General features: G+C 34.2%; 2 protein-coding genes across 2 annotated transcripts in view; one reads left to right on the forward strand and one right to left on the reverse strand.

The window, feature by feature from the left end:
- Nucleotides 1–2,385, reverse strand: part of LOC115244070 (transformation/transcription domain-associated protein) — an 18,074-nt gene extending 15,689 nt beyond the window's left edge. The window contains exons 1-4 of the mRNA XM_029821457.1: nt 2,302–2,385; nt 737–890; nt 329–628; nt 51–245 (exon numbers count right to left, since the gene is read on the reverse strand). Coding sequence (XP_029677317.1) covers nt 51–245; nt 329–628; nt 737–859 — 618 coding nt within the window. The 5' untranslated portion in view covers nt 860–890; nt 2,302–2,385. The remainder of the gene's footprint in view (nt 1–50; nt 246–328; nt 629–736; nt 891–2,301) is intronic.
- Nucleotides 1,180–12,603, forward strand: LOC115244073 (NACHT and WD repeat domain-containing protein 2). The gene is made up of 26 exons (XM_029821462.1): nt 1,180–1,709; nt 1,843–1,931; nt 2,326–2,442; nt 3,054–3,257; nt 3,386–3,530; nt 3,920–4,145; nt 4,231–4,429; nt 4,794–5,036; nt 5,112–5,309; nt 5,485–5,624; nt 5,804–6,406; nt 6,503–6,608; nt 6,680–6,852; nt 7,048–7,267; nt 7,449–7,661; nt 7,904–8,105; nt 8,184–8,307; nt 8,387–8,740; nt 8,859–9,077; nt 9,160–9,306; nt 9,381–9,586; nt 9,669–9,868; nt 10,038–10,207; nt 10,275–10,433; nt 10,657–10,846; nt 12,378–12,603. The coding sequence occupies exons 1-26, from the start codon at nt 1,607–1,609 to the stop codon at nt 12,525–12,527; spliced, it is 5,100 nt and encodes a 1,699-aa protein (XP_029677322.1). The 5' UTR covers nt 1,180–1,606; the 3' UTR covers nt 12,528–12,603.
- Nucleotides 12,604–13,141: the final 538 nt, after the last annotated feature.

Here is a 13,141-nt window from a genome sequence, read left to right on the forward strand (position 1 = left end):
TATGTGCTCTATATAATATTAGATCCTATAAATAAATAGAATATACTTACTGTCACGACATTACCATCGGCTGTTTTCTTTTCGCTTTGTATCGCTGTAATTGTGAAAGTTTCTTTCAAAAGAGCTTCTATGTTGATCTCTGACAAATCTTTCACTCGTAGAGGAGGACGTGGTTCAAATATTTTTGATAAATTCTTTGGTAACTCACTGTACACAGACTTAACAAACTGCAGAAAATATTGTATCTAAAAACAAAAGAAAAGGGAGAAACGTTGAAATTATTGTTTTAGAAATGCGAGTTATAAAAAAGAGAGAAGACATTACTCACTTCTGGATTAAATGTCGGCTTATATTGTTTATGAAGTTCAATAATGATGCGTAAACATACTAAAACATTTTCTTCATTATCTGTTTCTAACAATTTAGACATGAGAGTCAAGATTTGTCTAACATACGGACGCAAATAATCATTGCTCGGTAATCTGTGTATCATTTCCAAAATCAACTTCCTAACTTGTTGAATATTATATTCCGATATAAAATGCGGCTCTCCTTCTTGCAATATTTTCAGAAAGATTATCATCATATGATCGAGAAATTCCGGATATTGTGACGAACACATAATGATCTGCATAAATTAATTTTTAAATATGTATTGCTTTTTCTAACAGAGATTAATTCAAAATTATTGTGTCTAGATAAAAGCAATTTCTAATGAGATAGTTTATTACAGTACCTCAAAATTTTCTGATAATTCTTGGGCTGCCTTCAGTTTTAGCTCGTCCTTTGAAACTGGATCAGCCAACACAGTCACATATGAACGATACTTGTTCATTTGTATTACTAGATCAGATCCCATTTTGAATGTTACGATAGATCCTTGGTAAGCACTATAAACAGTCCATTATACAATATATAGAAAATCTGTACAGAAATCAAATATACAATACATGCAGAAATGTGCAAGCATATTTAAAGCTAAAGCTTTAAATTGCCACAGCTAGAGCGCTTGTCTTCATATTCTTTCAATTCTTGAATACTTAAGACAAAAAGAGAAATCATAAATAATGTATATCTTATATCAAATATATCAATTATTTAAGTGTTAAATAATTTATCAAATATAGCACATATTTTATATATTTGTTTGATACAAATGTTAAATTATTTAAAGAAGTATATATACATGTTTTAAAATCAATGACTCTTTATACTGTGTAAACAAGCCTTAGCAACCACTTTGCTCAGTATGTTAGAAATCTGTTTTGTTCGCATACAGTGTTACATATAATTTTAAAAACAAAATATCTTTTGTTTAATTTGCAGGCTGATGTAGCAGTATAATGTATAATACATAATATCGTACAAACTATGGCAGATAAGTAATGTAAGAGAGAATCCTATAACATAAAACACTCGAATAAAAATGTGTATTACTGTCTGTATAGCTCAAGATACTATATTCTTATTTATAGATGTATAATACATTGGCAACGCTCTGGTCTCAGTTTATTGATATTGTTGCAAGCGACAAGATGAGAGATCTCAACTGCTTTAAATTTTCAACTCAGTATTAACGGTAAAAAAGGTGCATCAAGAGACAAAAATGGACGAAACGACAATTGATTCAATCTTTTTGGGATCTTTAAAGTCCCTACCACCCGTCAGTTCGAAAATTGTGCGTATATTTACAAGCTCGACTTTTACTGGTAAGTTATTAATAACTGTAACAAGAAATAGTAAAATAAAAATGATAAGAAATATAATTTAATATGAAAAATGCAAAAAAAGACATAATAAAGTAGGCATCAAATTATAATGTAAAATAACAATATATTTCAGATACAACAATGGAAAGAAATACTTTAATGGCTCAATGTTACCCTAAAATCAAGGATTACTGTAGAGAAAAGCACGGTTTAGAGTTTCAGGTAAGATTTTATACGAGAAAGATGATAATGTAGCATATAGATAGGATGTTTAACATACTGATGTATATATAGTAAAACATGAGTCACATATCCTGACAGAAAAATTGATTTTCACGGTACCAGGTACCGGTTACATATATAATTCAATCTTTTAATGTTGATCTTTGATAGAAAAACAGCTAAAACTTGACAATTATATTTAGATTATATATAATTTATTACATTTGACTAAATGATAGCTGCGTTTGCATAAATTGCTATTGTTTTACTTAATCAATTGTAATAAATAGTTTCTCTCATATATTTCACTATTAATATAAATTAAAATATCGTATTATTATTAAAATTGAGAAATCAAAATTTATCTTACATGATGGTTAAACTTTCTTCGCAGGTGGTTGATATGAGATGGGGTGTACGTGATGAAGCCACCGACGATCACATGACTACAGAGCTGTGTATGAGAGAAATAGAAAATTGCCAAAGATTATCTATGGGACCCAATTTCGTTGTAAGTAAATAGAGTATAGTGTTGTTCTTAAGCGATTTATAATCTTTTATTGTCCAAACTATTTGTTAAGAGTTTCAACAAATCTATACATATCCAGACATAGAATAAACTTTAATATGTACATAAGCTGTATAATTACAACAAAGTTGGACAGCAGAGAGTTAAATCATTTCTAAATCTTTTAAAATTAAAGTTCTTAATTTTTACAAATAACGAATATATGTATATATATAATTAAGTATATATCTTCGTGCACAGGTATTCCTTGGACAAAAATATGGATACCGTCCTATACCGACTTATGTTCTTAGTTCAGAATTAGAGATGTTAAGGACAGAATTGGAGAGTCAAGGGATGGACGTTAGTGTTCTGGACAGGTGGTATAAGAAGGATAGCAATGCTGTTCCACCTACGAGCATATTACAACCGATTTCATCTATCCTCAAAAATTTTTACAACAAAGTTGGACAGCAGAGAGTTTTTCTTTCTTTCTTTTCTTTCTTTCCTCCTTTCTTTCTTTCATTTCTAAATCTTTTAAAATTAAAGTTCTTAATTTTTACAAGTAACGAATATATGTATATATATAATTAAGTATATATCTTCGTGCACAGGTATTCCTTGGACAAAAATATGGATACCGTCCTATACCGACTTATGTTCTTAGTTCAGAATTAGAGATGTTAAGGACAGAATTGGAGAGTCAAGGGATGGACGTTAGTGTTCTGGACAGGTGGTATAAGAAGGATAGCAATGCTGTTCCACCTACGAGCATATTACAACCGATTTCATCTATCCTCAAAAATTTTAACAATAAAGTATATAAACAACTTTCAGCTATATATTTTTTTAATAATCATTTCCCCTTAACGCGTATTAGATTAATTATTATGTAATTATATCTTTTTTGCACTTATATATTTCCTTGTTTGTATGCATTTTCAAGAGAATACCTAAGCTGCAACAAGAAGATCAAGCAATCTGGTGGGACACCATGTGCAAAATGCAAAAATTGTTCAGAAAAGGCGCGCAATCCTTGTATAATGCTGGAAAGTTCGATAAGGATACGATGCACAATTATTTCATGTCTGGTGTGTAAGATAGAATAATACTAATCTAATATATACAGATTAATGTATCAGGAAAAGTAACTGGCCTTAATATCAATTATCAATGAATTAATAAAAAAAAGATATAGCAATTTTGTATTTATGGAAACAATTTTCAGCGCGCGCGCGCGCGCGCACACACACACACGCACACACACACGCACGCATGCACGCACGCACGCACACACACACACACACACACATTTTCACATCACACAATTTTTGAGATACTAAATATATTACATTTCAAACATGATGTAAAAATAGATTTTCTTTAACAATAAAACTGTTATTGTGATATTATATTGATATTAAGACCGAGATATATTTTTCCATTGTAATGGAGTCATCAAAAAACAATTTCGAAACAGTGACTGAACGGGAAGTAATTAATGGTGTGCTAAATGTTAAAAATACGAAGAACCATTGCCTGGCATATGTACGATACATAAATAACATTAATCTTCAAAATCTGAGGAAGGCCAGTCTATTCTTGGATATAGCTAATAGAAGTTTGGACAATGAAGCCTCTAAATTATTGGCTAATCTCAGAGACGAGCGATTACCGAATAAAATCGAGAGTACAAATTTGCAGAGGTAATATAACAAGAGGTGGTAGTATAACAAGATAAGCAATTCAGAAGTTAATGAATACTTCAGTCATATGGTAAACATTATGTAGGTACACGGTGGAATGGATTGGAAGAGAGGGTCTAGATCCTGAAACCCATGGTGAGTATCTTCAGCACTTTATAACTCATTTCTACAGAAACATAGTGAAGCTTGTAGACCGTGCCATGAGAAAGGAAGATAGTTCCGCACAAGGACAAATAATAACTGAGATTCTGCAACATCTGCATGCTTGCAATAATTCTGTAAAGGTGAGAGTTTACAAAAAATTTACTAACTAGCAATGTCATATTAGATTAATGTGAAAGATTTGTCATTCAAAAGTATCTTTTAAATAAAATTAAAAACAAGATTGAAGAAAAGAATTGAAAAGCTTCTTTTTTAGGTGAAAGAAAGAATCTTGAAGCCAATGATGATTGTCTTCATTAAAATTATTTTGAAAAATTATTAATATATATAAAAGACGACTGCAACAAATCTTTTGCCAATCGAATATCTAGATATTTTTCTTGTATTTAATACTTAATACTTATAAATATTTAATGATAAATGTTTAAGTTCGTATATATTGCTATTTTTGTCTCTCATGGTTTATTCAGTATCTGCTTGTCACAGGTATTTTACGGACGCGAAGATACTTTGGAGAGGATAAAAAATCACATGCTAGGCAATAGCGATAAGCCATTAGTTTTGTACGGGGAAGGTGGATGCGGCAAGACTTCTTTGTTAGCGAAAAGCGCTGGTTTGACGAGCACCATCTGGCTCAGCGACAGAAAACCGATCAGTATAATTCGTTTTCTCGGCACTACCCCTGATAGCAGCGCGCTCACTCCCACATTAATTTCAATCTGTCAACAAGTGAGTGTTTTGTAGGTTTAAACTCCTCTTCACTTTAAAAGACAAAACCAAAAATAATTCTACCATTCTTCTCAGATCTCTTATAATTATGGATTGTCGTTTGAAGAGATTCCTGACGATCTGGTACCGCTTACAGCTTACTTCAAATATTTGTTGACTTTAGCTACCAGCGAACAGCCCATTCTGTTGTTTTTAGATAGTGTTGATCAATTGACAGGTGTACAGGGCAATAAATTGTCATGGTTGCCCACAAGATTACCATCAAATTGCAAGGTAAACGTGAATATAATTATTATGTGATGAGCTGATAGAAACTTGAAATAAACCATTCTGCTTAATAAAGGCAGAGAATCCAATACGATGTGACATTGGATATTTTTTTTGTATGAAAAAGTTCTAGCTCTTTTTGTATAATATGTATATTTCGTAAAATATATAAATATTTCAGATGATTTTATCGTGTGCAGCAGAGGAATCGAATCCAGTGATCTCCAGAGATTATCAGTTGCTACGCAGGATGATAGATACCGAAGAAAGTTTCATCGAAGTAACTGACTTGGGCGAAGATCTAGCTATGGATGTAATAAGGTGAAGAAACTCATCAGTATCATGTTTATGTTACTAACGAAGAAAAGAATCGGCTTCAAATTATTTAAAGAATATATTCTCAACTTCTCCAAGCTCCTTTACGTTTTTTAAACATCTTGTTTATTATTAATATATAATAACGCTATTATAATATATAATAGCGATAATATTTTTTTCAGAATGTGGATGAAAACAGCTAAGAGGGATCTAAATAATTATCAATGGCGTCTAGTAGCGAATGCTATATCAAAGTGCTCCTTGCCGATTTTCGTGAAACTCGTGTTCGCGGAGATATGCAGGTGGCGTAGTTACACAAAACCAGCAGACACGCACTTAGCCAGTACAGTGATGGACAGTATAATGATGCTGTTCGAAAGGATCGAGAAGCAACACGGCAAGATTCTAGTCTTCCATGCCCTGGCCTATATCACAGCCGCTAAATCGGGTTTATCGGAATCCGAGCTCGAAGATCTGATCTCCTTGGACGATAAAGTCCTGGACGACGTCTATCAATATCATTTGCCACCGGTGAGACGTATTCCGCCTCTGCTCTGGACCAGAATAAGAAATGATTTGCCCAATTATCTGAGCGAAAGAGAGGCGGACGGTGTAAGTGTCCTGAATTGGTATCACAGGCAATTCAGAGACACAGCCAAGGAACGTTACTTCAAGAACATGAACATGGCGATGTATTTTCATTCGATGATCGCGGATTATTACCTGGGAATTTGGGGAGGCGGCAAACCAAAACCTTTCAAGTACACCGAGATACAAAGACATCGGTAAATATTATGAACTGTTATGATAAAAGTTTTATCATTAAAAAGACATTAAATAATAAAGTAATACCAATATAAGCTTTACGTTATGATTTGTAGATTCAATTTAACAGATAAAGAAGGTGTGGCCGACAGGAAAGTACCGGAGCAACCACTAGCGTTTTACTCAAAAGAGGGAACTATCTCGAGATACAACTTACGAAAGGTACTTTGAAGAATATCACAATAAATACAAGTGTGCTATAGAGATATCTATTTTTTCTTTCATGATTAAAGTTTGGCGAGTTACCGTTTCATTTGGTGAGGGCACGACGTTTTAAGGACCTTTTTGAGAATGTCTTGTTCAATTATGAATGGCTGCATGCTAAGCTAAGCTCTTGCCCCTTGCAAGCTGTGCTTTCTGATTTTGAAGACGCCTGTAATTTTATCGACGATCAAAGTTTAGTAAGGTAAGCCAGTAAAAAAATTTTTAAAAAGAAAAGATTCGTGAGAAAACATTTCTAATCTTTTCAAATATTCTAGCTTTCAGTCATATTAATCTTTTGGAAATTTATATTCTTTCAAATATTTTATAAATTACTTGTATGTTGATATCTTCGTTTCTGATATTCTTGTAGTGTGTATAATCCAAAGCATCTTTTCAGAGAATTGATGTTGGTCGCTGATGCTCTGAGATTAGGCGGTGCGATTCTAGGAAATCATCCAGACATGCTTGCGCCCCAATTGATTGGCCGATTGTTGCCGGAAATTGGCGCAAATGTTAATGTGAGAATGTTACTCCGAGCATGCGATCAAGACGGCGTCAAGGATTGTGCTTTACTTCCTCTCTATCATTGTCTACATACACCTGGTGGACCATTAAAAGTAAACCATATGTATTGTATTTATTCAATAATGCTTCTTTTCAATCAGAGAGTTTGATCTAAAAGCGATTTATTGTTTGAATTGTGTGTGTGTGTGTGTGTGTGTGTGTGTATGCGCGTTTAAAACTATATGTTTTACTTTATCATGAAATATTTTTCTAAATTATGTTTCTGCTTTCTAGTATTCGTTGGAAGGCCATCAGTTTGCGGTATTCGGATTTTGTTTAACATCAGATTATCGCTACGTAGTATCGATATCCAATAAATTTATCACCTGGGATTTGAGCACTAGCGATATGACGAGGGATGTCAATCCTGGCGTGGAAGGTATAATGCAACGATTGGTCTTAAGTCCTGATAATAGATACGCTGCAGCTTTTACAACCAATTATCAGGTAAAATAAGATAATATATTAACTCTAAGAAATCATATTGTTGAGGAAGAAAATAAAGCATTTTTGATTTAAAATTAAATGAAAAATAAGACTCGTGTTTCTCATTTTATCTTTGAGGCTTACAAAGCTCGTGAAAAATCTTTTATTTTCGTTTGTTTAAAAGTTGTTAAATATTTCGATATTTTCACTAAGAAAATATTAAATTAGTTGAAGAATATCTCACGATGCACAATTTTCCATAGACTGTCGTTTTGAATACCTTGACGAGTGAATTTGTCGTCATTGACAATCCTTTACCAAACGAGGATGCAGTGTACGGTGTGCACCTGATGAATCAATACGCTTTTATTTACGGAAAACTAGGTTTTTGCAGATTCGATCTACGAGGAAATCTACTCAACACTCACAGCAATCCCGAAGATTCCAATAAATGGCCGATTTTAAGTAACAAAATTAATCTTTTCGCGTTCTACATACATACTTTTGCTTGTGCATTCTTCATCCTTGTATTTTCTTGTACAGATGTGGAGTATACGAATTTGGATCATTATAGGATCATATTCTGGTCGGGAAGCCTTGACGACACGCGTATGCTTTTGCACACTTATAGAAAGAAGACATCACTGGATCCATTCGAATTTCACAGGTAGAATGATAGAATTTGTATTTGAGAGCAGTCATGTTCGAAGAAAGAAAAAGACCGTAATAGCAGTAAATTATTTCAGTGCCATGGTTATGACGAAGAACAAAGGTACTTTGTACGCGTGTACGAGCAAGGATGATTACAGAGTCGTGAAGTATAGTAGCGATGAGACCTCGTCTTATTGGGAAAAGGTTTTCGATATGCCGCGGGCGTACAATGATGATGTGGAGTATCTATTGCAGCTGAAGATGGATAGGGAGGAGGAGATGCTGTTGGCGACAACTGGAAATGGGTTTATCGTGTGGTTCCTAGAAAGCAAAAGCGATGCGCACGTATTAATATTGCCGAACGGAGTGAGGAACATTAATACGCGAATGATGTGTTCAAACTCTGTCATGGTCAGCGGCACCAAGAATTATGCTGTCGCTGGCGTAAGGTGCGCGCTGTGCTAACTACCGTTGCTCTTGTCAGCTTGAATCCTCTCAAGGATAACCCGAAAACGGAAAAAATTGAGAAAAAGCACAAAATGACATGTTTCAAATTATCTTTTGTAGGAAAAATCTATACGTTTGGTCGCTCGAGACGTCTGATTTGGTAAAGATACTGGACGCACACTTTGCAAGGATCATCCAACTGGAGGCATTGACCGTCGGAAATTGGAACAGCGTTGTGACATCGAGTATCGATAGAAGCGTTAAAGTGTGGAACATCAACAATATTTTCGAACAAGTTCATGTCATCGATAGACACGAATTGCAGATAGATATGATAAGGTAAATCCACGTTTAGTTAGACATCATATTAAATCAGTATGATCCATTAGAATTGTGTGTGATTCATCATATTGCGAAACAGTTTAGCCGAAGAGGGTAACTTGGCCGTTACGGTCACTAGAGATTGTGTGGGTGTTTGGGATCTGCAAACAGGCAAATTAATATCAAAGCTAGCCGATAGTCCGTTAGGGGCAATTGTTACACATGCTTGCATTACGCAGGATAGCAGGCAAGTTAATTTCATCTAATTAATAAGTATCTAATTAAGAATAAAATAGCATAAAAAAACAACCTTATTTTCAGATATATTGTGTCGACGGAATCAGGCAACATTCTCGTGTGGAATAGAATTACGGAGCAAGTGCTGTTCAAGGAAGAGCAAACGAATGTTAAACAGTTAACACTGATAGAAAATTCATCAAAGTTCTTAGCCGTCTCAAGGCCCAATAATCCTGCAGGAGTGGAAAACGTGCGAACTACGGCGACTCTTATTATGAGAAGTATTCCTGGTAGGGAGAAAAATTCTCGATGCTTTCATATCGTTAATATTCTAGAAAAAAGGTGAAGAAATATATTTTATATGCATATTAGATGGCAAACGGATATTCTCTTTGGAATATCCTGTAAGAAGTAATACCGGCACACCCTTCCGACAAGTTGTGATAACATCAGACGATACTTTTTTGGCAGTACCAGCAGCTGATAAAGGCAATAGAGATTGCATTATAATTTATAACGCTAAAACAGGAGCACTAATCAGTAAAATACCCATAAAATTGCCTGGATTTAAGGTAAAGAAGTCCAGTTAATAAATAATTCTTTCATTATTTTTATAACGAGTTAAACCATAAAACGCAATGAGAATTTAAATTTAAACACAATATAAGTTTTGTCAAGATTTGAAACATTTTCAGAAAAAATGTTATAAATATAATCATTGTTAGAAAAATCTGTTAACAGGATATTGTATGTATCACTCCTATGCCTAATAAATCGCAATGGATAGGAATTATTGGCTCCGATAAGGGTACAATTCTTGACATCAACAAGAAGAAAATCATACGTACGATTCCAAAATGGAGTGGAAATATTAGCAAGGATGGAAAATATACTTTGTATGCTCCTAGCAGGTGTGTAAATATGCGTATAGAAAGATTGAACATATATTGCTAAGTTATTAAATATATTATATGTCAGAGGTGGTCTCGAACTCATAGAGTTAAAGAAAGGAACAAGCGTGAAAACATACATATCCAAGGTAGCTGAAGGGGTATTTACTGTTATATCAATGTTTAATCGTACAGACGAGTATGTGCTTTACTATCACAGCGGCCGCAAAACTATTAGAGTTTTCAGGCAAGTATATCAAGTTAAAGAAAAAAGAAAAAGAAAAAGAAAAAGAAAAGAAAAAGAAGATAAGATTATGAATTTGTAAGATCACAGAAGATCATTTCTTGAAAGATCAGCCATCTTATTTGCGTTTATACATCAATTTAGTTTGTTAAAAAAAAATAAAATTTTATATTTACTAAAAAATATATAGTGTATATAGATAATATGTAAATAATTTGTTTTACAGATCTTCGGATTGTGAAATAATAGCAAATTACAGAGTACAAGCCGAGTTAAGTGCTATCGATAGTACACATGATGGCAAGAGCATTGTTTTGGGAACAGTCGATGGCTGTGTATCAGTATTGGCGATAGCTGATCCTAAGAAACCTGAGATGAGGGAGTATCTTGCAAATGTGCCATCTCGAGATGAGCAGGTAAGCGAGAAAATAGATTCAATGGATACTGATGTGGTAGATTGTGTCTTTTGCATTACTATTCTGACTATTGAGTTTTGATATATAATCGATATTCATGCTATGCATTCTTTATTTTATTGTAACATTAGCTTCACTACGCTGTTTTGTTAGTTAATTCGTTACAACTAATAAGACATATCATATTTATGTGACATAAACACAGTCTTACGACGAAAAATTAAAATATTCCAGCATTATGTTTAATGTTACAATGTTGAAATAATTCAGAAAGAAGGATCATTCATGTTTTTGGCTTTCTCATAAATGCAAATTTTTGTTTTTTATGAATCGTTTCGGAAAGTTTTGCCACACATTTAATTACATTTAGTATATAAATATGTTTATTTTTTTTTTCATTGTTGTGACGAATTATAACAGACTAATTTGGCTTATAAAAACATGATTTCTATGTTTATATAAAAGACGAACCGTTTCTTGATCAAAATTTTCGAAGGAATACCTGTGTTCTTGATGATTTTTTTCAAAATTATCACTAAAGTTTAGAAGAAAGAGATTTATGTTTACACGCGCTTTTTATTAAGTTAGGTTATAGTATTACGATAAGAGTACGCAATATTTTCCTCATCAAAGGTTTAAACTGAGGTGAATTAAATCTCGGAAACTTACGTGAAATGTCATCGAGTGAAGCCAAATATTTGCGCTCGACTCAATCGTCTGTAATATTTCCTTATTTTGAGAATAATCGTCTATTTTTCTCCAAGAAGCGGTGTCCTTGAAAAGTTAGTTACCATCAATCTCGTAGTTATCGGTTCAGTTGCAGCCTATCCATCTTCGTCCTTCGTACAATCTGAGAAAACTAATTATATCATTTCGTATCACATTTTGACGACGATTCTTCGTTTTTTTAGCACATATTAAATTATACACATGTTGCATCTGTATTTTACCAGTTTGTTGCCGGCGTAAGTTACGAATCGCTATCGAACGAAATCCCTCTTGCTTTTTAATACGAACTTTCTGTCCTCTGATGCGATGATTAGTAGGAATAAAGTGTCAATACTCTAATAAAAAGCGAATGCAACTTTTGCGTTCACATCTCTATTGTCCACGCACAGAAGAGACAAAACACAAAACACAAAACCCGAAATCCGAAACCCGAAACCATCGCTTTCGCGCGATACCTCGTACTTCGTACCTCGTGTGGAAAAGCAGAGTTGCGTTCGAAAATCCAGTCTTCTTGCGCAAGCGCCAGATGCGTTCAAAAATCTATTCATTGTGTGAACTGGCATTCGATTGACCAATCAGAAGAAAAAGAGCAAGGATTTCTGATTGGTTAGTCAAACGCTGCTTTACCCGACGAGTAGATTTTCAATTTTCGAACGCATCTGGCATCGGCGCGCGAAAAGCGAAGTGCGCATGCGTGTTACGACCCGGCAAAATAATATAGTAGGAGAAAAATATGAATTTTGCTTCTACACGCGCGCAACCAACGGGATATAATAATCCTCTTATTTATCCACTCTTATAGTGGAAGAAGAAAACCGAGAAGCATCGAGCTGCATTAAAATTCAAGGCTGCCGCCCGAATTGCCCGTGTAACTCATGATTTATCCACGAGCGTGAGATCGACGAGCGGCGTTTCAGAAACGATCGAAGAAGCGAACGAGAATATGGAGTAATTTATATTTTAGCAATTGTACTCTCCAATTGTTGCGTGTGTGCGATATACACTTTGTAGCTAACTGTAGTTGTACTTGTTAGCGCTAGATCGTGAAAGCGGCCAGCTTGGTCTTTCAACGCCGATGAATCTACGATAGAAATCTGTAATTAGTAATTAATGGATCGCTTAATATAGGAAAGGCGATATACCCATATAATAAATACTACAGGTACAGAATTTATATTACATTTATTTTTGTTTTTTTCGTGTAACTCTCTTCTTACAATCTCCCTCGCGCACACTTGTTCTTATTTATTCTCATCGCTCCATTCAGAATGGAATTAAAAAGGGTACGAAATGTATTCGATTTTTCGGCGAGGTCGATGTCAGATCTCGCGGATAAATCTAGCATAAGTCGAAGCCCTGACTTTTTTAAATTACCTTCTTGCGACTCGGTTTGCGCAAGAAAAATAAAAAACGATTAGCACACGTATTCGACGATTTTCGAAGCCGTCAAGTGTGTGTATGATGAATCGTAATATTTTTTCGATACTTTTCCTGATCGATTGAAAGATTTTCGAAAGATTCATTATGCTAGAGGGAATAGGGTGAAATTGTTCATGAATAAGGCAA

This window comes from Formica exsecta, unplaced genomic scaffold (assembly GCF_003651465.1).
Source record: "Formica exsecta isolate Colony F162 unplaced genomic scaffold, ASM365146v1 scaffold79, whole genome shotgun sequence".
Taxonomy (NCBI): domain Eukaryota; kingdom Metazoa; phylum Arthropoda; class Insecta; order Hymenoptera; family Formicidae; genus Formica; species Formica exsecta.